Genomic DNA, 24287 nt, shown 5'->3' on the forward strand with positions numbered 1-24287 from the left:
ACGGCGCTGCTCGCTTGGAAACCCACGGAAAACCAGAGGAGGACCAGGAGGCTACCACATTCCAGACTTTTCTCCATCTGGGAGAATTTCCCATCTAGCCCTGAGGACAGACACAATCCACAAGAGGCCCAGAATTGACATGAAAAAGTTTGTATTTTATTATAGAAAGTTCTTCAGGCTGAGGAGAGCCAGAGAGGTGGGGTCAGGGCCCCCTGACCAGCCAGAATTGGGGTGGGGTGGGGAGGGTAGGATATGGGTCCCACAAGTCAGAGAGAGGCTCAGGAGACTGGGCTGGTTTTCCTGTGTTCTGACCGCTGAGAAGCACCCCCCCCCCACCCCAGTTCTGTGAGCGGCAGGAGTCACTCAGAGTTCAAGTCAGGGCTGTACCAAGCCTGAGCCCTAACACGTGAAACAGGCCTCCTAGACCACAGAGTGCTGCTCACCAACACCTCAAACGCACGCAGGCCCTCCAAGACCCCGCGTATACACCGGCCTCCCGGGACCCCACACGTAAGCGGTGGGTGGGTGGGGAGGTGGTGGTGGCTCTGAGTCCCAGCTCCGGGCACCGGTCTTCTTGGCCAGCTCTGGGTCTCCTACACATCTGTGCTCTTGCGGCTGGAGCTGGAGGCAGGACCGGGATTGTTGGGGATCAGGGCGAAGCGTTGGGGTTCAGGGTGAGGTCCTACCTCGGGCCTGGGGCCCGGCCCCACCCCCGCCTGGCCTCAGCCTCCCATACCATATCTTTTCCCGGAGTGTCCGGTACTTGTCTTCCAGAACCTTGTTCTTTACCGACTGGGGGACATCGGGCACGAACCAGGCGGCAATGAGCTTGATGCACAAGGCCACGTGCTGGGCGTGGGGGGACGGGACAAGGGCTGAGCAGGCATTTTAGGGGCTGGGGGCCAGGGAGAAGGGCTGGAGAGAGCCGCCTCCGTTGTGGGGCCCCTCCCCCGGTTCTGGCCCACCTCAAACAGGATAAGGAAGACCAGGCGGATGGCCAGCAGGACCCAGAACTGCTCGGATAAGTTGTAGTCCTGAGCGTTGCGATAGTCCCGGTACCTGGCAGGGGGAAGCACCTGAGGTCAGGGGGCCGAGGGCAGGAATTCAGAGGTTGCTCATGGGGGCTGGGGGAATCCAGACCTGCACTCAGTCACGTTCTCTGAGCCCTCTATCCGGATGGGGTCCTGGAAGTCCTTGGTGTGGAACACGGACAGACTGTGGTTGATGTAACCTGTGAGGCAGCTGGGGGAGGGAGAGAAGGGCAGAGGCAGGTGTGGGCTCCAGAGCGTGGCCTCTTCTGGCTTCCAGGGTGCTTTCCTGGAGCTAATCCCTGTGTGGTGGGGGCTGTCAGGGTGGAGCACAGCACGGAACCCCCTTCATTTCTCTGCGTGGGAGAGGGGCCTCTGGGGGTGACTGAAGGGACTCAGAGGGCCCCCCCCCCGCCTTCCGTGGCAAAAACCGAGGGGAGCCTTCCGGAGGGAGACCCCTGCAAACCCCATCTGTAGGAGCAGCGGTCCCCTGTTCGGCCCTCTTCTGTGGAGCAGACCCCAGAGGATCTGACTTTTGGGAGGGAGTCATTCTGGTGGTGGCTGCTCAGAAAACAGCTCCTGCTGGGACCTTAATTCCCCCATGGGGGTTCCTAGCAGATTGTCATGGGAGGGCAGGACCCCCCTCAGGCCCAGATTCATGAAAACCACAGACACATCAAGCCCTTCCCCTGCGCTCCCCTAGGGCTGGGCTGTGGTTGGGCCAGTTTTCCCAGGCGTCTCTGGACAGTTTGAGGCTCCCCTGGCGCCCCCTTACTCGACTGCAGGGTCGGCCCCCTTTCGGCACGGGCCATAGTGGTACTTGTACACCATTCGGGGGATGAACTCTGATGTGAAGGCGATGACCATTCCGTTGGCAATGACCGCCAGCACGCCGATGGTCTCCAGCACCTGCAGCCAGGTCCCTGGGCCACAGCAGTGGGGTGAAGCAGTCTGCTTCCTCAAACCCTGATCCTCTGGCACTGCCCGCCCCACCTCCACCCATGGTCCCCCAAGGCTGGGAGCTTGGATGGTCATGGGGCCTTGTCACCTCTGCCCATGCCTCTGTTCAATGGGCAGCATTCACTGACGAGGAAAACCTGGGCCGTGGCGGACATAGACCAGGAGGGGCTCAGGTCCCCCCTGGCCCCCATCTTCTGCCTGAACCCCTCAGCTGCCCCAAGCTTGCCCCACTCCCGGGTCAGAACACCTTAACCTGGGCCCTAGAGTGGGGCCTCTCCCCCCCGACCTCTCCCTCTGCCCACACCCAGCACCCAGTCCCCTCTGCTCTTCCCTGATACCTGGCCATCTCGGCAAGGGCAGTCTGGGTGACGGAGGCCACCTCTTAGTCCCTGCCCCCAGCTGCTGGACCCCTCCCTCCCTCAGGTCCGGGCTCTCAGAGCCCAGCTCCTCTGCCTGCCCGCCCCCCCCCCCCAAGTTGGATCCTCCTCTGGGAGGGAGGCAGGGGCCTGCGGGTGCACACCAGCCCCGCCTCTTCCCGGGGCCTGAGCACCACTCTCCAAGGCCAGCTCTCAGCCTAGGCAGAACCTGGGGAAGGGCTGGGGGGAGGGGGCTTATCTTGGGATCATTTCGAGGGCACCACCTGGTCCCAGCACCCCTCGCCACCCCGCCCCCGGCTGGAGTGCCCGTGCTCCTCGCCACCGAGTCGGGCCCCTGACCGATGTCCTTGGCCTTGCGGGGCACCAGGCGCCGCTGCAGCCTGACCATCTTGATGGCGTCCAGGCGGATCTCCACGAGGTTGCTGAAGAGCGCCAGCAGCGGGGCGAGCGGGAAGGCCGCCACGAAGATGGTGGTGAAGCCGTACTGGATCACTGGGGGGTGTGGAGATGTCCCCTTGTGCCGTGGGGCAGCCACCCGCCAGAACGCCCGCCCCCAGTGCCCGCCCCCTCGGCCAGTCCCCCAGTACCTGCCCCTGAGACTCGCGGTCAGGCCCCCAACTCCACCCACGTACTCATCTCCATGAACTCGTCAAACAGGCTGAAGGTGTTGACTGGGTTGAGGAGGTAGTTGCGCCGCCAGTCCCTGAGCTCAGGGTCCTCGGATGCGTGGCCCAGCTTGACCCGTATTAGGCGACACTTGTGGGCCAGCCACCTGGGGGTGATGAGAACAAGTGGGGAACAGGGAGGGGAACTGGGGGCTGAGGACCCTTTGGGACTGCTGGCTCTGGGAGATGTGGAGATGGGGGGGCTCCCTGGGGTGGGGGGGAAGCGGGAGGGCCCTAGGGAAGGAGGGAGGTCCTCACGGGCCCAGGTACTCCATGCAGTTGCTGAGTGTTTGTTTCAGACCCATGATAATGGCCATCTGCAGGAACAGGTCCATCATGCAGCCACTGAGATGGCACTGTGGGGGGATGGGGGGGTCAGGGGGTCAGGGGTGGGGAGTGGGAGATCAGGGGTGGGGATGGGAGGTCAGGTATGGGGAGGCAGGGCTGTGGGGGATGGGAGGTCAGGGGTGGAGAGGTCAGGGGTGGGGATGGGAGGTCAGGTATGGGGAGGCAGGGCTGTGGGGGGGGGGGTGCTCAGGGACAGCATGACAAAGTGTACCGGACAGACTGACCTCCTCCAGCCTCCACAGCCCCGCCAGGCGCACAGACTTCCCGGGGTGACCATTGATCCTAGGAAGGACAGTTAGGCTAGAGGAGGGGCAGACCTTGCTTCTGACTGGGTGGGGGTGGGGGACCTGCCCACATCCAGACACATCCCTCCACACGCACTCGCACACACACACAAGCAGCCCGGCCATCCCAGGCGCAGACAGGTGCTTGACAAGACCTGTTAGGAGTGGCCTGTTTCTCCCCATTGAAACCGTGCACATAGGATTACTTTGTGCTTAAAATCACCTCCTTTCCCTTACATGATAAAAAAAATACAAACTGCATTAAACCAAAAATCAGGTTCCTGGCCAACGGTCAGGAAGACAGAGTCTCACTTCTAGGGGGCTGGACCACTGCATACTGAGACCCCCATACTGTCTCTCCCCCACTGAGCTCCCAGCAACACTGACAAGCTTCCTTCTGCCACCAGGCAGGATGCAGGGACTGACAGAGCAAAAGCCCCTCGCGGGAGCGATGTGGCCCAGAGCAAAGCCACTGGCACGCGCCTTTCTCACTGATGGACGGGGGCCAAGAACATCTAAGGAGGACATCTAAGGAGGCCGCTAACATCCAAATCGGAGACCATTAGGGAAAGAGTAAAAGAAACGTGGAAAGCATAGAAGGAATCGCAGAGCAGAAGGGGAAAAAAGAGGAAGCTCCTCAGACAAGAAAAGCCATGGGGTCAGGGGGCATGAGAAGGAGGCTGTGAAGGAACTGTCCAAAGGAGGGCCCTGAGGGGAAGTGCGTGTACAGAAGTAAAACATTCAATCAAAGGGTTGGGAAACAGTGCCGAGAAGAACTCCCAGAAGCTGGAGCAAAAACGGGAGGAAAAAAAGCAAAAGCAATTAGGCGGTCCATTCAGAAGGTCCCATTTCCAAACAAAAGGAATGGCGTCTGTGTCCAAAGACACAAGATGCATGAAAGCCACTCGCGACTGAAGGACCCGAGGCTCCGGGCCCTGCAAGTGCCTGGTCATTTCTGTCCACTTGACTGAGGTCGATTCTACAGGCCAAGCCTGCTGTGGTTGCCCACTCGGCAAAGACCCCTCAGGGAGCTGCGGTCCCGTAAGAGAGACTGCAAGCAAAGAGAGCGTGGGGCCAGAGGGAAAGTGGGGAATGTGGGGGGACCAGGGCTCTGGGCGCAGGAGGGACGGCGTGGACAAGCGGGCGGTAAGGCCGGCGTGCCGCCGGGGCATCTGAGGGGGAACGAGAGGCAGCCGGACCCGTGAGTCTGGACTTCAGGGAGAGATCTCTGCTGGAGACAGGAACGTGGGCCTCACTGATGTGTCTAGATGACGTCAGGTCATGAGGACAGATACCAGGGCGTTGGCATGTTTAGAGGTCGGGAGAAGAGGAGAAGTGGGCATCCAGGGAAGGGCCGGCAGGCCTGGGGAGGGGAGAGGCAGGAGCAGGGAGGCCCAGACATCGGGCGCACTGCTGAGAGCACTCCTGGAAAGGAATAGGGCAGGATACTTGTGTGGAGGTGGAGATGATCCTGGACAGAGATCGCCGTGGACGAGGCAGAGGAGAGAGGCGAACCGCTCAAGCCCGTCCAGTGAAAACACCCACCGAGACAGTCTGCTGAGAGATTTCAGAAGCCAGCGTAGCCGAGGTTAGAGCAGGGAGAGGTCTGCCTCCAGCAGTAGGGGCCTCCGATTTCCTACGGACCCTTCCTCAGGAAGCCTGGGAAACCTGGGGTCCCACACGGCAGACCACAAGGGGCTCCTGGACCCAGCGTGAGCACACACGGCCGCAAGGGGAGGGGCAGGCCCCTACGCGGGGGCATCTCCAGGGACGGCCCAGGTCTAGGCACCGCCTGATGTCTTTGAACGTACTTGGGGGACTCGGCGTGGTTTGGGTTGGTTTTGTAAGTTCTGCTGGAGTTTGGAACTAACTGGCAATATGTTTGTGTCTTGTGCTATTTAAACACACAGAACAGGTGAAGCAATTATTTTTTTCAGGAGAGACCAAAAAGTGTATGTTGGTTGAACTGAAAACATGTCCATTTTGCCAGAAGGAGAGGGAATGGGGGGTGCATGTGTGTTACACGGGATGCAGCTTTATGAAGCTCAAACATTGGAGATGAGCCAAACGTCCACCGGCTGAACTGAGAAAACAAATTCCAGCACGTTCCACAAAATAGCGCTCATAGCGTGGTTTTAAAAATGAGGCCTCAGCATCCATGCGGATGTGGGAGGTGCCCATGGTAAGTTTTCAGCGTAAAGAGAAGATAGGATTATTTACAGGAGAGAGCAGTGTATGTCAACAGGTGTATATGCGTGGGTACTTCAATGTGTAAAAAGTTTTGGAAAGACCCACCGAACGGTTACAGGGTCACCTCAAGGGCAGGGAACAGAGAGCCGGGGGTTCACCGTGAGCTCTTGTACGTGTTTTCACATTGGGCTACAACTGCTCTGAGCACAAACTGTTTTAAAAATTAAGATGAGCAGGTATTTCCTTTAAAGGGGAAAGAGTTGAAGGCCGGTGGTGGGAGGGGCCGCCCCTACCTGCCCAGGATGAAGGCGATGTAGACGAGGGAGGAGAAGTGGGCAAAGAACTGCAGAGTGAAGAACTTGACGGTGAACTTGCTCTCCCGCTCTGAGAACGTCCTGGGCTTCTCTAGAATGAGACGGAGGCTGTCCCTCTCCCGTCCCCAACCTGTCCCTCTCCCGACAACTCAGAGACACCGCCAGCCCTCACCTGTCTGCCAGCTGTGAGAGGCGGCGGAGACACAGAGGATCCAGGGACCCAGGCTCCCAGCCCTGAAGGGTCCTGTCCCTCCCCCGCGCACCCCTCCCCCCAAGGCCAGAGAGGCGCCGGACGCCTCCTCTCTCACCAAAGTCACAGAGCTTGAGGGCCACACGCTTGTTGACCTGCAGGATGGGAGACCAGACGGCTCACTTGGGGCCTCGGTGGAGACCCCCGCCCCGCCCTCCCTCTGTCCGCCCCCCCTCCAGCCACCTTGGTCATGATGAGGATGGCCACGTAGTGGACCAGGGCCCCGGTCACCACCACGGCCGTGGTCACCTGCTCTTCCTGGAAGAGCAGGGCGGAGTTGAAGAGGGCGGCGGCCAGGACGCGGTAGACCACCAGGACGTGGGCCATGCCAATCATGAGGCAGATCTGCGGGGAGGGTCCTCAGGAGGGCTGTCGCCGGCCCAGGTCTCCAGCCCCCCGGCAGGCTCCCCAGGAGTACCATCAAGAGACACAGAGTGAGGATGGCCGTGCTTCTCAGGTAGGAGTGCTGGTGTGGCCGGAGCTTGTAATCAGGGCAGTTAATGAGCTCAAGTGCCATTTCCTCCTGTGGAGGGAACGCACCACTCAGTCGGGGGACGGCCTGCCACACAGGGACACCCGCGTCCCACGCGCTGTGGGGGCCGCACGGGGCGCTGGAAAGAGCCCTGCACGGCCGGCCGCTCACCTGGTCCTCGTCCCACCCATACAGGTCCCAGTGCAGGACCACTCGGGCTCGTTGCCGCTTCCAGATCTCCAGGAACACCGTGGCTGAGTGGGGGGGGGGAAGAGGGGGCAGGGCTGGGGTGGTGGCAGGGGGCGGGGAGTGGCCCCGGGGCTCAGGCCGCCCCCCCCACCTCCCTCCCAGCACCCCAGCGACTCACCCCACAGAGCCATGAAGATGGCAAAGAGCACGGTGCCCTCGTTGTCGAAGAGGTGAGTGAGCTGGGGAGAGCGGCAGCCAGGCTGGGGACAGCCTTCTGTGGCCTGCCGCCCCCCACCCCACGGCCCTGCAGGGGCAGACCCTCCGCCCTGCTCGTGGGAGAGGATGGCCGGAGGGGACCCCCGGGTGGGGGGGAGCAGAACCCCCCGGAGCCGCAAACCTTGGCAAACACGCAGGTGTCCGAGAGCCGTTGGTACTTGCGGCCGTGGTCCCCGCGAGGACACAGCAGGATGTCGTCCGCCTCACAGATCTCCTTGCTGAGGGCGCAGGGACGGGCTGGTGGCGGCTCTCCCCTGACTCGGGGAGGAGGGGTCCCCGAGGGGCCCTGTCCCCCCCCCCCCCGCCCCCGCCCCAGGCCTCCCATCCCCACCTGATCTGACTGGCGTTGAACAGGGAGAAGCCGCTCAGGAAGATGACGAGGCCGGCCACCGCAGCGGGCACCAGCATGTACGTGTACCAGCCCAGCCAGGCGAAGTACAGGGCCACCTTCTCGCCAAAGTAGTCCCTGTGGGGAGGCTGCCCCATCAGGCCGCCCCTCCCCACCCCCGGATGTGACCCCACAGGCCAGTGCCGGGGTCCAGGTGGCACATGGGGAGACCAGACTGCTGTGTCCCACCCAGGAGCACAGACACATCTGTTTGCCGTGGCCACGGGTGTGTCTGTGCCTGTGGGGACACAGGTGTGTCTGGGGATCTTGGGTGTGTAGGCGGGCACATGCATGTGTCTGTGGGGCCACGGGTGTGTCTGTGGGGACGCAGGTGATTTGTCTGAGGCAGTGTCACCTGATGTCATCAATCGGCTGCTTGTTGACCATGTTTCTCCACTGGGCCCATTTCTTCTTCAGGTCGTCCTCCCCCTGGGCACAGGTGACAGACAGCGAGGGCTCCCTGCCTCCGGTCCCGCCCTCAGGCCTTCTCCCAGCCCGGGCCCACCCCTCACCTTGTGCAGGGCGAATCTGGTCTCAAAGACCCCATCCTTCACCAAATCCTCTAACGTGTCTGGAGGTCACAGGGAGTGTCAGGTCAGAGGGGTGAGGGGGGACCCTGCCCTGCTCTCCCCACATCGACACCGCTCCCGGGGCAGGGGTGGGGCGCCGCACAGGCCACCTGCCCACCCCATCCTTACCACCAGCTGCTGTCTTGCTGTTCAGTACAAAGTTGACAATTCGGATTCTGGAACACAAGAGCTCCTCAGGGGACCTCATCCTCTGTCTGGCCAGGTCCCAGGCCCCTCTGTGTCCCCAGTGGAGCCTCCAGCCTGCCTGCCTTGATTGCCTGACCGGAGCCCAGAATCTAAGACTCACCTGGGAGCCCGACCCCCACCTCTTAAGTCCTCCTGTGGCCTGTGCCCCACAGCTCCAGGATGGGGCTCTCTCAGGGCAGGCCCTCCCCTCCCAGGACCCCTCCCAGGGCTCAGGCCTGCACCGTTCCCTCCCAGATACTGGGCCTGGACCCCCCCCCCCCCGCCTCCAATCACACCTCCCACCTGGAGCCCCCGCACATTCAGAGCATACTCTACGCCTTTACGTGCACAAATCCCCCTCGCACCCCGTGAGCCATGTTGCATACAGGGAGACTGAGGCTCAGAGAGGCCTGTGCCAAGGCCAGGCAGGTGACAGAGGAGGGATATGGGGAGCGAGGGTAGAGTGGTGTGGAAGGTGGAGTCTCAGCAGGGGAAGGAGATGCTTGCAGAGAAGAGGCTGGGAGGCCTGGGAGGCTGAGGAGAGAGGTCCGGGGAGGGGCAGCTGGTCTGGAGAGGGGAGGTGGGGACCCACATCCCAGGTCGCCGGGGATGGGGGAAGGGCTGGCTGGGAGGGTCCTCCCGGCCTGTCCAAATCCCGCCCTCCCTTCGGGGAACACACGTAACCTTCAGAACTCTCCTAGAAGCAAGAACTAAATTGTCCCTTATCACAGACAGACACGGACACCGAGTCACAGAGCCCGGCCCCTGGGACCTCTGACACGAGACCACGCCCGGAAGCCTGACCGGACCAGGGACACGGCGTTCTGGGCCAGCCTCTCACCTGGTGGTGGCTGGGATGGGGGCTGGCCTGGCAGGCTGCACTCTGGCGGCAGGACCCTCAGGCTCCATGAGGAGTGTGCGGTACAGATCAAAGATCCTGCTGTCGGCTCGGACCCCAAAGAACACCTTCTCGCGGTCCTCCATCATCTGGGGGGCGGGAGGGCGCTTGGGGACCTCCGCTCCACTTTGGAAACCATCCCCTTCGTCCTTTTTTGACACTGGCCTGTCCCTTCCACCTCAGGCACAAGGCCCCAGCCGTGTCTCCGGGCCCCCGGGACACACTTGTCCCCTGTGCCCCACACCAAGCCAGGCGCTCAGCCAGCACACCTTGTAATGGAAGCCCTTTGTCCTGAGCTCCTCCAGGAACCGTCGCTGCTGGCAGGCCTGCCTGGGGTTTCTCTGGGTGCGGCGGTCAGCCACGAGGACGTAATCCCACTGCTCGGAGGCCTCGGTCTGGAGGTAGGAGGCGCGAGGCTGGGGCCGGCACAGGGCCCGGGGATGGGTGGGACCCATCTCCCCTCACCAGGGGACTCACCTCACCGGCGTTGATCTCCATCAGCGGGAAGCTGTCTCCTTCGGTCCCCACCAGGATCCGGAGGCTCTCCTCAGCCTGGGAGTAGAGGAGGGTGGGGCTCATTCCTGCGGGGAGAGCCCTCCCGGCCGGGGCGCCTCGGCACCGAGGGGACAGCACGGGGCAACACGTAAAGCAAGGGTGCAGGAAAACGAGCGGACGAGGGGGAAGCTGCAAGCGGGGCTGGGACCACAAGGAGCAAGGATGGCTGGAGAGGCGTCGGGGCCTCCGGCAAAGGTCTGTTCAAAAACATAAGCAAACAGCTCCTCAAATCCTTGAGAAAAGACAAGCAGCAGAGAGGGGTTTCGCAGAAGAGGAAGACACGGGAACTCTAGACGGTCAGGGAAACACGGGTCAGGTCACCGGAGGCATCCCCTCTACCCACTGGGTTACGGGCGTGTCAGTGGCCCTTCCGCGTCAAACAGGTTCCCTGCGCACGAATTTGCGAAACAAAGCTGAACATCCTAGACTGTACAGCCGGGCCACCTACCCCTGAACGGGATGCTCCCGGTAGCATATTGCATACAGAAATTGTGGCGATAACCCGAGTTCCCACCAGCGGGTGGCTGGATGAAGTTATCCCGCACACGGTGGACAATCACGCAGCAGAGACGTGAACGGGCTGCGACACACGGAGCCCTGGGGACCAACGTGACAGGGCTCTGAGCTCAGTCAAAGTCGATGAGAAGCCCCAGAGGTACGTACTGCACGACGTCCAGACGGACGGATCATAAGTCAGGGGCAGAACCTCAAGGAGGAGGCGGACGAGTGCACAGCCCCCGGGGCCCCTCCTGGGCCCCCGTTACTGTGGCGGCGTTTATGGACAGCACGGGGCCTTCTCTCTTCCTCCCTCGGTGCTCCCCCTTGTGAGTGCGCTCCAGCCTTCCCGGCCGAGAAAGGACGTGTGGGAAGGGGAAGGAGAGGAGCCCAGCGGCGGCCCCCACCCTACACGATGAAGGTCTAGGTCACAGTGGTATGGGTTAGCTGTTAGGGACCCCCCACCCCCAAAACACGGAGTCCTGGGTCAGCTTGAGAAAACAGCAGACTTTCTCCAGAGCCTGAGCAGACTCAAAGCCGGATGGCCAGGGACAAGGAGGGAGAGAGGGAACGTCACGGACGGGAGGTGCCCAAGGAGACGTGAGGCTAAGTGCCACGTGGGATCCCGCAAGGACCCGGGAACAGGAAGGACACAAGTGGGGCAGCTGGTGACATCGGAGTCCAGGTGCCCGTGTCGGGCTCTAGGTTCTGGCCAGATGCCCAGCCACGGGGCTGTGGCATCGGAGCAGCAGGGCGAGGGGTGCTGAGAAGCCTCGTGCTGTCTCTGTACACCTCAGGAATCTTTACAGAGGCGCTAAACGTGCACAGGTGGGGAGGGGGCGGGCTCAGGCCTCACTCACTCCTCATGAGCAGACAGACAGCAGGCTGCGAGGCAGACCTGGGCCCTTTCGCCGCGGGGCCGGGCAGCCGAGGGAGTGGAGGTGCGGGAGGCGGGCGACGAGGGCAGACAGTCAGAGTGGGTCCCAAGGGGGGAGCTCCAGGCTGAGATGTGGAGGGGACCTTGGCCTTGGAGCCCAGAGCCTGGGTTGCCAACCCTGTGCGCCCTCAGGCAAGACTGCCCACCTCTTCCGGCCTGGCTGCGGGACGCGCCCTGCACCCCAGTGTGGCCCTAAGCGTGCTTCCCACCCGGCAGCTCTCCGGGGAGGCGCAGGGACCCTGCAGCTTCCCAGGGATGAGGGTGCGGGGGACGCCCTGGGGGCTGGGCCCACAGAGCGCCCACCTCGCTCCTGCTGGGCTCTTGCCGTGGCCTCCTGCCAGCCCACCACCCCTGCCGCCCTTCTCCTGGCTTACGAGCTCAGTGTGGCCCGTGGCTGTCTGGCACCACATCACACCCTCCTCTCTACCCTGCCCGCTGCCAGGCCTTCCCCCTGCCGGTCCGCCCACCTCCTACCCCTTCCCTTCCACGGCCACTTTCCACCCAGCTCAAGACCTGCCTCCTTCAGAAAGCCTCCCTGGACTGCTCCAGCCAGTCTGCCCTGAAGGGCTGTCAGGAAGAATGCAGGCTGCCCGGTCCCAGTTGAATCCGAGACGAACGACAGATGCTTTGTGGTATAAGTATGTCCCAATTATTGCATGGGACACACTTATACCTAAAAAGAAAGTTTTCGTGTAAAATTCAATTTAACTGGGCATCTGTGTTTTATTTGTTTCAAAACCTGCAACCCCACCCAGGCACACCAGGAACTACTGGCCCCAGGGTGGGACCCGGGTCGGCCCCACTCTCCCCGTGTCCATCTCAGAAGCCTGGGCTAACACAGACAACAAGCCTCTAGCGCTCGGATGTGGCTTACGGTGTCTGAAACTCCTGTCCCATCTTGGGCCAGAGGAGAAACCTGCCGTTCACAGAATTGCAGGGACGGGGAGAGCCCCTGGGCTGACGTGCCTCTGTCTCGGGGAAGAGAGTGAAGTCTCAGCTGGATGGGAACAGGGACATCCAGGTCATCAGCCTCGGGTTCTGTGACTCGCCCACCACAGGCTCAGCAAGTGCCGTGTTGGACGATGACCCGTGCACCGACGGGACCTCATGTGCTTGACCTCAGACGCGGGAGGGGGCTCTCCCTGTCCACCCCCAACCCCGAACTGAGCGCCTCTGGCAGATCCTGCGAGGAGAGACCCCAGCTTCAGTGGGAAGAACAGGCAGGACAACCAGGGGTGGGAGATGGGACCCCAGGTGGTGAAGGGTTAGCACGGGGAAACCAGACTGGGCAGAACACTGGGGTCCGAGCAGGAGGATGGAGCCTGGGGAGGAGGGACTGTCCTAGAGGCACCTCAAAGCTCAGGCTTTTGGCGGGGGGCCCTTACTGAATCCCAGAAACTGAGGCTGCTGGGCCTGGTACAGCTCCCGGTTTGGACAGCACCTTCCCCTACCAGAGACATTGCACAGCTTTGGGACAGTTGCCCAGAGCAACTGGGAAAGGCTGACTCGGCCTCTCCCGGGGGCCTGGCGTGTGAGCTGGACAGTGGGGAGTGATGCACCTAAGGTATCTGATTCCCGCCACTGGACAGAGATCCCCCCCGCCAGGTCACTGCCTGGTCACCCCCGACAATGGGCAGGCACCCACAGGAGCCGTCAGGTCAGGGTCCCCCCTCCCATTTGGCCGTCCTCCTCCCCACAGCCAGACAGGGACCAGGTTCTGAGAATCTGCTTCCCATGCACTCTGGGCTCACCATCCCTGAGGTCACTCACTGCATGCAAGTCCCTTCTGTGGGCCACAGCCACAGCCACAGCCTCCAGGACGAGGCTGTCCATCGGTCCATCTGTCCTCCAGGGCGACAGGCCTTCACACGTGGGGACTGGGCTTATGTGAAGTCGCCCCCACCTTCAGCAAGCTCCACCTCCAGGAAGCTGCGTGTGCCCATCAGGCCCCCAGGCCCCCGGGGCAGAGACAGGGGCTGTCCCTACACACTTGGCCTCGGCCATGTGCAGACCCCAGGCAAGTCCCTGCACAGACGAGGGGTGCAGGCTCGGAGACCCATATTGTTCTCCCTTTAGTCCTTCAAGCTTCCACCCCCGGCGAGCCGCACACCTAGTGGGCCAGGGCCCACGGAGTAACACGGGCCAGAGTGGCTCCAAACGAGGAAACTTCTGGAGACACCACAACTCCTGGGAGACATTCCCGCCCTGACAGCACAGGACACGAACAGTTAGAGCTGGGGAAGTCCTTCCCAGTTTGGCCTCTAGGTCACCAGTGAGACTGAGGACACTGCTGTGCAGGTGGGACTGCCACCCAGCTCCTGATCAGGTGGGCCACATGGAGCACACACGGGTGACACCCCAGCTGCACAAGGAATACGTTTGGACCGCCCCTCACTCTCCGTGGCACATCTCACCCTGGGGTCACAGCACACCTCTGCCTGGGCCCCATGGGCATCCTGGACTTCCATCATCCAGCAGGGGACCCTCCTGCCCCCACTAAAGTGTACAAACACAGAGAAGCCCACCCTCGCTTACTCAGCCCAGACGCCCTGGGTCCACCCTTCCTGAGCGAATCTCCCCACACCTGCTTCTCTCTTCAACTTCTGAAGCTAGTCATCTGCACCCCCCAGCTCCCCTCCACCTCCTCAGCTGTCCGTCTGTCTTCTGTCAGTTCCTCATTGCATGTGTCCATCCACCCATCCCCAGACCCTTTATGATGCAACCTGCTACAGAGCAGGCTTGGGGGTGATGTGCGGTGTAAGTAGACACGGGGGCCTGGAGAGGCGGCCCGGAGCTTGGCCTTGTAGGGCAACAGGCTGGCAGGAGGCAAAAAAGTAGGGGCAGCGTTCCTGGGAGAGGGAAACATGTAGGGACAGGCCCTGAGGGGCAGCATGCAATCAGTGTCCGGGGACTTAGTACTCAGGACCTCCCAGGGACTCAGTACTCAGCACCTCCCAGGGACTCAGTACTCAGCACATCCAAAGACTTGGTACTCAGTACCTCCCAGAGACTCAGTGCTCAGCATCAACAAGGACTTGGTAGTTAGTATTCCCGGGGACTCAGAACTCAGCACTTGAGCTTGGCAGAAGCATAAAGAGCAAGAAGGGAGCTGCCAGGAAGTGAGGCTGGGGGTTGGCAGAAGAGGGATTATGGAAGCTGCTCAGGCAGCTGGGGCCATGGGGAGCCATGGACGGGATTGGAGTGGAAGGGTGTGTTCAGATCCCGCTCGTGGCTGGGGCCACCAAGTCCTCCCTGCTGTCTGCATCTGCGTACGTCCCTTTCAAGGCATTGATTCTCGAGCCTAAGCCAAACCCCGTGCCACCTCCCCACCCGCCCCTAGGCAGCCCCAAGTGTCTCCCTCACCCCAGCTTGGGACTGGCATGAGGGGAAAGGGCTGGCAGAGGAAGCTGGGGTCAGGCTAAGGTGTGCCCGTGTGCTAGCCTGAGCAGCCAGGTGCCAGAGTTGGCTCTGGAAGGGCCGAGGAGGCCCTGGGCAAAGGTGGGGCAGGAGGCCGCCTGCTTGGCCCACACCTGGGAGAGCCCCAGGGAGGCTGAGTGGGAGGCTGGTTTCGCTCTCATCCTCGGCATGGGTCTCCTCCCAGAGCTACCCAGTCGTTGGCCCAGGCCCGGATGACCTTCCCTGGCAGAGGGGAGAAACGATGTCTTCCCAGGATGTTTTCCTGCCCACCTCCCTGGGACCCCCACAGCCTCCTACTCTGCCTCCCAGAATCAGAGTCCAACATCCCCCAGCCGGCCACCAACCCGCCTGGGGCAGGACTCCCAGGGAGCAGAGGGCCCAGTCGGCCACCCTGGAGGCCAGAGCCCCCTCTCCCTCTGCAGGGCAGAGCTGCAAGGTCTAGGGATGGACAAGCTCTCCTCTTGTAGGCCCTACATATGCACTAAAGGCCTGGCCCTGGGGTCCCCAGAATCCCTGGCTGGGCAGGAGGAAATCTGCCCTCTGTCCCGCTCCAACCCCCAGCCAACCCAGGGGCTCCGTCTGAGCTCTGGCCACCCTCACCTCAGCCTTGAGGGCTCCAGGGAACCTCCACAGGCACTTTCCAGGTGAGGCTGGCAGGGCTGGCCGGAGGGGCCCACGGGGTGGGCGTGGCCTGGCCACAAGCGTGGACCCCGCCCGGCCCGACTCACCTGCATGCCGGTCCCAGAGTCTGGCGAGGGGCTAGCGATCGCGGTGCCCGCAGAGCTGGACCGAAGTGTGGCAGCAAGGCAGCTGGGTGCGTCCTACCTGACTTCCGCGTGGGACTCACCCCTCCCTCCTTCTTCCTCCTTCTCCTGGCCGATCCTTCTGCTGCCACTCCTGTGCTGGAAGACACACCCCTCCCTGTGTGTGTGGGGGGGGGGGGGGTGTTGACACCTTCCTGAGGACCTGGTCGGGTGGGGACCCCTCCCCCCACCTGAGGGCATTGCCCTCACCTGCAGGGGGGTTCCCCTATGAGTTAGATTGGCACTTCCCTCCTGGGGTACAGCATGAGTGGAGCACACGAGCACTCCCCACTATCCCAGGCTTCACTCTTCCAGATCCCAGGACACACTTTCCCCAGCCCCCCGCCCCCAGAGCATCCAGCCCTTGACTCCCACCCCCAAGTCCAGTGTTTGTTCCCTTAGAGGAGAAACGGGCAGGAAGGACTGAAGATGAAGAAGAAACTGCTGCCCTGAGCCCCTGCTTTGTGGACCCCAACTGGGAGAGGCGAGGACCTTTGGGATCCCGAGGGCACACGCTGGCCCCGGGCCGCATGGATCCTGTGGTTCTAGGGCAGCAGTTGGGGAAGGCTCTGGGCCACCAGAGAGCAGAGTGCCCCCAACAGGGACGTGGGGCACCCGGCTCGGAAGCTGAGGACTCGGAGCGGAACTGCAGCAGGGCGAGGCACGTGGAAACATGGGACAGCATTAGTGGGCACCTGAGGTCACGGGGGGCAGGCAGCACCCACAGCGTCAGGGCACACCCTCATGCAGCCCATGTGACCCTGTGGTCCAGGCCCAGCGTTGACACACATTCGCTCTGGGATTATGTGGCTCCATCTCACCCACATTTCTGCCTCGGGAACCCCATGGCAGGCTGTGACAGCAGCAGGGGCCAGGACCAAACTGTGACAAAGAGGGACCGAGAGAGGGACCTAGCGGCACAGAGCCTGTGCGGGTGTGATGGCGCAAACCCAGACACGTGCACTAAGACTGAGGCCGTGGAGTCCCCGTGGCAGGGTTAGTCCAGGACTAGTATTAATTGTTGTTCTGCCACTGTAAACACTTGGTCTCACCACATGGCTCAAAGTGGCTGCTAAACCACCAGGCATCACAGCCACATTCAAGCCAGCAGGGAGAGGAAAGTGAAGGAGGGGCGCTCCACCTGTCACATAGTTGGTCACTTGCCCACAACTTCCTGCAATACCTTGCCTGGGAACTATGATCACTTTTCCTGAGAAGGTAGAAGGACGCTAGGGTCACACAGCAGTGTGCGCAGGCCAACGGGCCTCAAATGGCCCATTAGAGTTCAGGGAACAGAGGCAAGGGCTTTTGAGCACGAGTAATGCGAACTCATGGTCCACACTGCCAGCCAGCTCCTGGGCTCGGTCTCCTCCTGGTCTCCAACTCCACCGGCGCAGGGGGGTCTGTCTGCATTTACATTCGCATCATGTTAAAACAACCAATAGATTTCCCCTGACACAGGCGTCATTGCAGGCGTCTCCAGCCCAGGTGGGGGAGGAATGCCTGGCCCGACAGGGACAGGTGTCCTACTCTCAGTGAAGGATGTAAGATAAAGGCCGATCTCGTCACCCGGTCCCATCTGGCACAGCCCTTTGGGAAAGCAATTCAGCAAAAAGAATCGGAAGCCTTAAAACTGCTTATGCTTTATTAACTTAACTTTTTATAAACTATCCTCAGGAAAAAACCCCAAAATAATGACAATGTATATGAATCTGTCCTTTGAGGCAAAAATTATAAACCACCTACATGTCCAACTGCAGGGAGACGTCTGAGAAAGCACCTCTGAGCCGTTACAAAGTATTCTTTCAAAGTGCTACGAGCATATGGGAAAATGCTTATGTTACACAGTTAAGTGAAAAAATACAGATTAAAAACACATATGCATTTTTTTGTCTCAACTGAGTGAAAATGCCTTAAAATAACTGAAGAGTAGGTTGAATATATATAACTGTGAATGGAGGGATACGCTTTTCTTCCCTCAGCTTGCTTTCCTCAAGAAATGTGTGTTTTCTATAACACACGTCATTTTTACAAACTGAATCATTACGGGGCGCCTGCGGGGCTCAGTCCACTGAGCGTCTGACCTTGATTTCAGCTCAGGTCATGATCCCAGAGTCGCAGGATGGAACCCGTGTCGGGCTCCATGCTGCCCTGTCTTGGGGAGAGCACGAGGCCTCCGTGGGCCACGGACCCTGGACCCTGCTCCCTTTGCCTTCCTCCTCCAAGCTCCAGAGCACCCTGCCCAGCCGTCGTCCTCCGTGAGGCCAAAGTACAGCAGGAGGCGGGCCTCCCGTTCCCACTGTCTCCAGGCTGCCTCGACTCCTTGTTTTTTTTTTTTTTTTTATGTTTTTATTTATTTTTGAAACAGAGAGAGGCAGAGCACGAGCGGGGGAGGGGCAGAGAGAGAGGGAGACACAGAATCCCAAGCAGGCTCCAGGCTCCCAGCTGTCAGCACAGAGCCCGACTCGGGGCTCGAACTCACCGACCGTGAGATCATGACCTGATCCGAAGTCGGACGCTCAACCGACTGAGCCACCCAGGTGCCCCATGCCTCGACTCCTTTTAACTGGGGGCTGGTGGCCACGCTGTGGAGGGGGTCAGGATGACAAAGCCACCGGGAGCGCCCCAGGTAAAATCCCACAAGCAGGAACGGGCATGTCCTCACCTTGGGAATCTGCCCTCCCAGCCCCAGTGGCCTGTCTTGTGGCCCAAAGATACTCTGATGTCTCGGTGAGGACAGTTCTCAGAGGCTCACAGCCAGGTCAGCTGGAGTCAGGGCCTCCCAAGCTCTCTCTGGGCTGGTCCCAGATGCCCCTGGCCTCCGTCTGGCCTCTCTGGCTCACAGCGCCTGTCTGGGGCAGCAGACACCCCCACCCCCACCCCCGTCCTCAGGCCCCTGCAGGGAAGATTCCTCTCCCAGCCTGGGCCTCTGCTCCTGGGATCGGCCAGACACAGGTCCTTGCCTGTCAGACCAGGGCTTCAGGGTGGGGACCCCAGGCCCTGATGTCCTCGCCCCGGGGGCAGCTCTGTCTCCCTGATGCTGCCCTAGCCAACGCCTCTGGGCCTTAAATTCCCAGCAGCTCCTGTTTTTAAGGAGCAGAGAGTCGTTCTGGCCTGGGCTGACAGTCCCGTAGCCCCAACCTCTCCGTCAGCCCTCAGAAAACAGAATGTGGTGGAGTTCTCCGCAGTCTGTTCACCTTTACAGACTTACAGGCGTCGTCCCGAAACCCGCAGATTTCTCTCCCTTCCCTGGAAGGGTATTTTACGAGAGCATTTCCGTCAATACTTTCAGTATTTACCACCATGAATGTGAGTCCTTCGGGCCTCGGGAAACCTTGGGATCTGAGGCCAGGACACACGCCACCCAGATCTGTGGCTCCATGTGCTGTGCTCACAGGACCAGCTATGCCTGAGAGAGGCCAGAATCGGCCGCCTTCACAGCCCCTGGTGCCTGGGCCTTCAGGCAATCACCTGTGTGGCTGAGGAAGCTCAGGGCCGCTGGGCCCTTCCCCGGGCGGGGTGAGTCCTGCTGACTCGGGCCCCCTGCGAGCCCCAGGCACGGGGTGTTGGACCACGTCGTCAGAGCCGCTCTGCTAAGTGCTCTGACCTGCCACCAGGCCACCTGAGCCACAAAGTGCTGGGCTTCTTTTTTTTTTTCTTTTTTTGAGCTTTTATATTTTTTATTCTTCATTTAACTTTTAAAACACTACTATAGTCGAATATTAAAACAAAAACAATAATAGCAAGTAGTGAGCTATGATTATAGTCCTTCATTCGTTCACTACTGCATACAAAATGCCAGCAGTGTTCTTCACTGGCCCCATTAAGAGGTCTGACACTGAACACCTCCCCTAGGGCGATGTTCATCATCCTCATACGCTTCTCCATTGTAATGGCGCCTTCTTTCCTGATTTGGATCAAAGTCCACCAGTTCTACCTGGTCCATTTCATCAGTCTCTTCTACTTCCTTCCTCTCAGGTAGGAGCTTTTCCAGCAAAGACAGTTTATCAGGAGAGAGAAAGCCATTCTCAGGGAAGTTTACCTTAAATTCGATGATTAGGCGACCCTTTTCGTATGGTCTACGATAAATTGGCATGCCTTCATTCAGCACACACTTGATATCTGCATGCTTGACAATCTGACCTGGACGAGAGGTAAAGACAATGGTTCTGTTGTCTAGAGTAGATATTGGCTTTTGAAAGCCGCACAGTGCTTCAACCAGCTGTATGTCCATACACATGAAAAGATCCCCTCCTCGTCTAGTAAAAACAGCATGGTCCTTCTGATCTAAAACAATGATAATATCTCCTGGTTCCAGTCCAGGTTCTTGGTCTCCTTCACCATGGAATGTTATCTTCTGGCCATCTTTCATGCCTTTGTCAATATGAACTTCTAGAATCTTCTTTTCTCGAACTATCTTCCTTCCATTGCAGCTTGTACATCTATCTTTAGGACTGATCCGTTCCCCATGGCCCTGGCACTCCATGCACACAGACTGAATTTGCTGAACCATTCCAGGTCCTATCTGATGAATTCTTATTTGCATTCCAGTACCTCGGCAATTGGGACAACATTCTACCGCTCCTTTCTTACCACCTCGGCCTTCACATTTGTCGCAAATCACATTCTTTTGCAGAGCTAGTTTTCTTGTTGCACCATTATATAAATCTTCTAAGGTTACAGAGAGCTGATGCACAACATTTTTACCTCTCCTCTCTCTCTGCATCCTTCCTCCTCCTCCAAAAAACATATCAAAGATGTCCATGGGGGAGCCAAAACCACCACCTGCTCCACCTTCTTTAATTGCCTGTTCTCCTCCTTTGTCATATAATTCCCTTTTCTTCGCATCAGAGAGCACTTCATAAGCTTGAGAAATCTGTTTAAACTTCTCTCCTTCATTTGGATTCTTGTCAGGGTGGTACTTCAAAGCCAATTTCCTGTAAGCCTTTTTCAATTCTTCCTGGGTGGCATTGGGTTTGACCCCCAAAACATCATAGTAAGTAGTTTCTTTCACCATTTTCTACAGCCGGTGAGGGGGCCGAGGCCGGTGTGGGGGAGCGGGAAGGAGCGCGTTGCTGGGCGCAGCTCGGGCAGCCGCCGCTCCTCTGCTTTTCAGCGAGCGTTCTGGAAAGTTCCCCAAAGTGCTGGGCTTCTGAGACAACTTCCCCGCTCCTGAGTCCCATGGTGGACCCTGCCAGGCCACGTGTATCTGCAGGGAGGGTTGAGCCAGGCTGTACCCAGAGTGAAGTGTAGTGGTCCAGGCGGGGACACGGTGGAGGTGAGCTCAGGCTCAGGGGCGAGGCCACAGGTGGACTGCTCCTTGCAGAGCAGGGGGGGTCGGGAGAAGCTCTAGGTTCCAGTGGGGACAGAAGAGCTGAGAGTAGGGGGTTCACCAACATTCTGTGCCTCAGCATCTCCGTCTCTCAGCCAGAGATGAAAAATAGAACCCAAGAGGGTGTGGAGGTCACAGTAGTTAGCATTTGTTTTTTGTTTTTAATGTTCTTATTTATTTTTGAGACACAGAGAGAGCACGCATGAACGGGGGGAGGGCAGAGAGAGACGGAGACACAGAATCCGATGGAGGCTCCAGGCTCCAAGCTGTCAGCACAGAGCCCGATGTGGGGCTTGAACCCACAAGCCATGAGATCATGACCTGAGCAGAGGTCAGATGCTCAACCGACTGAGCCCCCCCAGGTGCCCCACAATAGTTAGCGTCTGTAAAGCTTTGGGAATTCTCACTGGCATGTGGCCAGAGCTTGGTGGCAACTGTTAACTAACATGTGGTCTGCACTCAGGGCAGAGGGCACCCCCCGGGGGTCTGGCTCAGCCCCTGCCCAGTGTTCCACTCCAGCCCCCAAACCTGACAGACCCTATCCAGCTCCACCCCCGCCCAGCCCTATCCTGTCCAGTGTCTGTGCCTTGGAGAGGCAGTGGCTCCCTTCACGTAGGAGGGGGGTGGCTCCCAGCACAGTTTGGGAGAAATACCCATATCCAAGAAGTTATCCCTACAGCAGAGGGCAGCACTGGGAATTTGGGCGGAACAGAGCTGGGGTGGAGAAAAGGGGCCTTGAGGATGGCTCTGAGGGGCCCTCAGGGCAGAGTGAGGAACCAGCCTGTGGGGTGCTTGCTGGAAAGAAGGGGGGGGTGGGAGCTGACCTGCTCTAGGCACCCGGGTCCAGCATCGCTTCCCTGGATAAAGCAAGTCTCGGCGTGTCAGTCTGTGCAGGCCAGTGCAGTGGGGACCACGGTCCTAGTTCGGGTGAAAGTGACCTTGTGTGACTCCTTGTGGCCTTTGGGACGGAGACCAAGGTGCAGCCCTAGCCTCACACTCGCACGTGCACTGGACGGTGGCCACAGAGAATTTGGCAGCCCAGGCCCGTGTGGGTGGGGTCAGGGCCTGGGGTGTGGAGTTGGCCCAGGGCTGGACAGAGGGCATCCTGGAAGGCCTGTTAACCTTAAAAATAACACCGTCAACCATAGTTACCAGCAAAATGAGTTTATCTGGGAATAGCAGAGAATTAAAATCTGGGACACGAAAGTTACAGCAAAACCACAGGCAAGTTCCCAGAACAGAGGAAGGGGGTGGTTAGGGGCCTGTTGTGAACCAGAAGTCCCCTGGAGTAAACTGGGAGCTGGGAGTGTAGTGGCCTCTCGCTGGCTAGGCTATTGCCTAAGAGGAAAGCTCGCTTCCTCCTCCTGGGGTTGTAAAGTGGCATCCACCTGCGAGGTGTGTCTCTTCCTGTTGGCTCTACAGTTGACAACTCGTGAGCACGCCTCCTGCTGGTCTCCCAACTCCGTTCTAAACAAGGGTTCCTTTATTTGGTTTCACAAGCCAGAGAGCACACCTCCTGGGGCCAGCATTTCTTTGCACATCTACTGGTGCCTGGCCTATTGGGAGGCTCAGCATAGTGGTCAGGGACTGCGACTTGGAGTCACATCACAATCAGGCCCCATGCTTGGTGGGTGGGCCTGAGAAAGGGCGCCAGGTGAGTACATCTCTATATAGATATCTATACAGTGAAACGGAATAAAGGAAACCTGACTCACACTCAGTGGAGACCAACAGGAGGAGCTCTCATGTGCATCCCTCACTCCCGCATGCCCTTTGCATTCCCAATGGGCTTCACAGCCCCAGGGAAGGAAGGAGGGTTTTCTCCCCTCCCTCTCCCTCAACAACCCAGCCAACGGGGGACCATCACAGCCCAGCCAATGAGAAGTCATTGCACTTCCAGCTCTTAGTCCAATGGACTTCTAGTTTATAAGAGGTCCTCCCAACTCCCCCACTTGCTCTATAAAAGAGCATTTCTCTCTTCTGTTCTAGGGAACTCTCTATGGTTTGGTCACAGCTTGCTTGTCCCAAATAGCAATTTTCTACTATTCCTGAATAAACAAACCCATTTCGCTGGTAAAATAACTGGCAGATCTATTTTTAAGGAAAACATTACTAGGTGTCAGAAGTGGGATGCAGGCAGGACGCACACACACACCGCCAACCCCCCCCAACCCCACCCAGCGACTGAGGCTGGTGAGCAAACAGGTGCCAGCACCCTCAGCGCCAGCTGGGCTCATTGATTCCTAGCCAACGCTGGGGTTTGAATGTGAGTTTTTGCCTGGATTTGTGCTTCACTCTCTGTTTTGAGCTCTCCAGGCTTTATTCAGGATCTGCTTTAAGGCTTTATCCTTTCAGAGAGTACTCGTTTGGCCTTTGTCTGACTCCTTTCTAGAGCCCAGCCATTCCTACTGGGGCTGTGCTGTTCAGGAATTTTCCTCTTCACTCTGGAGAAAAGCCTCTGGGAAATGGGACCCCAGTGATCAAAATGCTTTGAGCGTGCCCCTACCCCCACTCTTCTGGGAGCCCCGCCGGTCCCATGATTAAAAATTGTGGTCCCTCCTCACGTGCATTCTTATATGGACTAACTTAACAAAAAACAATTTACAACTTCAATGGCCATTATGGGGAACTTTCGAGCTCCCCAAATTTCCCTTCCTCACAACTCAATCGGACAGCCATGGGCTCTAAAATTGTCAAAACTGAATTGGATGCTTATTTTCATTGATACCTTGAGGCTTCCAAACAGTTTCTGGATTCAAAGTCTGCCTTTTTGCAAAATACTATTTATAAACTAACTGAGGCAGGCAAACAATTGAAAGACGTCCACATGGCTTCTGAGGCCTTGTCCCCTCCCCATCTTCTTTGTCTCCTGACAGGTGGGGCGGCCTTGCGCTCAGGCCCCGCCTCTGGCACCATTTCCCTCTCTTCTCTCCTCACTGCCCCCAACACCCCCTCTACCCATCTCTCATTCTAACCCTTTTGCTGAGCTTCCTTTTCCCTCCAAACTTCTCCTCACCCCTCCTCTCCCAAACATATTAATACCTACCCCTCTACAGTTAACTCTGCTGGGGGTCCCGAAGAATGCCACATTGCTTACGTTGCCTGCATTAAGGCTGAGTTTTGAGCCATAGTGAAAGAGTTTCCTAAAGTGACTGAGACCCCATACATTTGCTGAAGAATTTAACATAGTTATTCAGATTTACTAATCTGAGTGCTCAGATTTATATCAATGGGTCCACGTGCTTGTTGGTGAGGGTCGGGCCAAACACTGGATGAAAACATCCTAATAGGAACATCCTGGAAGGGATTTAAAGAAACAGATGCCTAAATTTTGGCAAGATGCTAGAACATTCA

The 24287-nt window shown here is 58.9% G+C and overlaps 2 protein-coding genes across 6 annotated transcripts; both read right to left on the reverse strand.

The window, feature by feature from the left end:
* Positions 1-173: 173 nt before the first annotated feature.
* ANO9 (anoctamin 9) lies at positions 174-15654 on the reverse strand. 5 transcript variants are annotated; one of them, XM_053899258.1, is made up of 25 exons: positions 15527-15639; positions 14912-15020; positions 9872-9946; positions 9664-9789; positions 9338-9483; positions 8440-8486; positions 8254-8312; positions 8097-8170; positions 7685-7819; positions 7475-7571; positions 7256-7316; positions 7060-7142; positions 6835-6939; positions 6600-6761; positions 6475-6511; positions 6146-6257; positions 3603-3660; positions 3289-3386; positions 2998-3137; positions 2705-2857; positions 1804-1951; positions 1141-1242; positions 966-1059; positions 737-849; positions 175-621 (listed from the first exon to the last, which is right to left on the reverse strand). In XM_053899258.1, the coding sequence occupies exons 2-25, from the start codon at positions 14966-14968 to the stop codon at positions 594-596; spliced, it is 2310 nt and encodes a 769-aa protein (XP_053755233.1). In that variant the 5' UTR covers positions 14969-15020; positions 15527-15639; the 3' UTR covers positions 175-593. The 5 variants fall into 5 exon arrangements, with proteins under 5 accessions (XP_053755235.1, XP_053755237.1, XP_053755233.1 ...); XM_053899260.1 differs by lacking the exon at positions 9664-9789 and having other exon boundaries at positions 174-621; XM_053899259.1 differs by lacking the exon at positions 14912-15020 and having other exon boundaries at positions 176-621; positions 15527-15654.
* A 3746-nt stretch (positions 15655-19400) lies between these two features.
* LOC109259804 (dnaJ homolog subfamily A member 1-like) lies at positions 19401-20733 on the reverse strand. The gene has a single exon (XM_053899263.1). It carries the CDS (start codon positions 20616-20618, stop codon positions 19425-19427), a length of 1194 nt encoding a protein of 397 aa, XP_053755238.1. The 5' UTR covers positions 20619-20733; the 3' UTR covers positions 19401-19424.
* Between the last annotated feature and the right edge of the window lie 3554 nt (positions 20734-24287).

This window comes from Panthera pardus, unplaced genomic scaffold (assembly GCF_024362965.1).
Source record: "Panthera pardus isolate Hobbes unplaced genomic scaffold, ASM2436296v1 HiC_scaffold_12, whole genome shotgun sequence".
Lineage (NCBI taxonomy): Eukaryota > Metazoa > Chordata > Mammalia > Carnivora > Felidae > Panthera > Panthera pardus.

What these genes read in the sequence shown, in the direction of transcription:
- ANO9 (XM_053899258.1), bottom strand. Translation starts at nt 14,968, where the DNA reads ATGCCGAGGATGAGAGCGAAACCAGCCTCCCACTCAGCCTCCCTGGGG. An exon ending in CCTCCCTGGGGCTCTCCCAG is followed by an intron (nt 9,947 to 14,911) that starts GTGTGGGCCAAG and finishes CTCTACTCCCAG; the next exon opens with GCTGAGGAGAGCCTCCGGAT. An exon ending in ATGGGTGGGACGAGGACCAG is followed by an intron (nt 6,940 to 7,059) that starts GTGAGCGGCCGG and finishes TTCCCTCCACAG; the next exon opens with GAGGAAATGGCACTTGAGCT.
- LOC109259804 (XM_053899263.1), bottom strand. Translation starts at nt 20,618, where the DNA reads ATGGTGAAAGAAACTACTTACTATGATGTTTTGGGGGTCAAACCCAAT.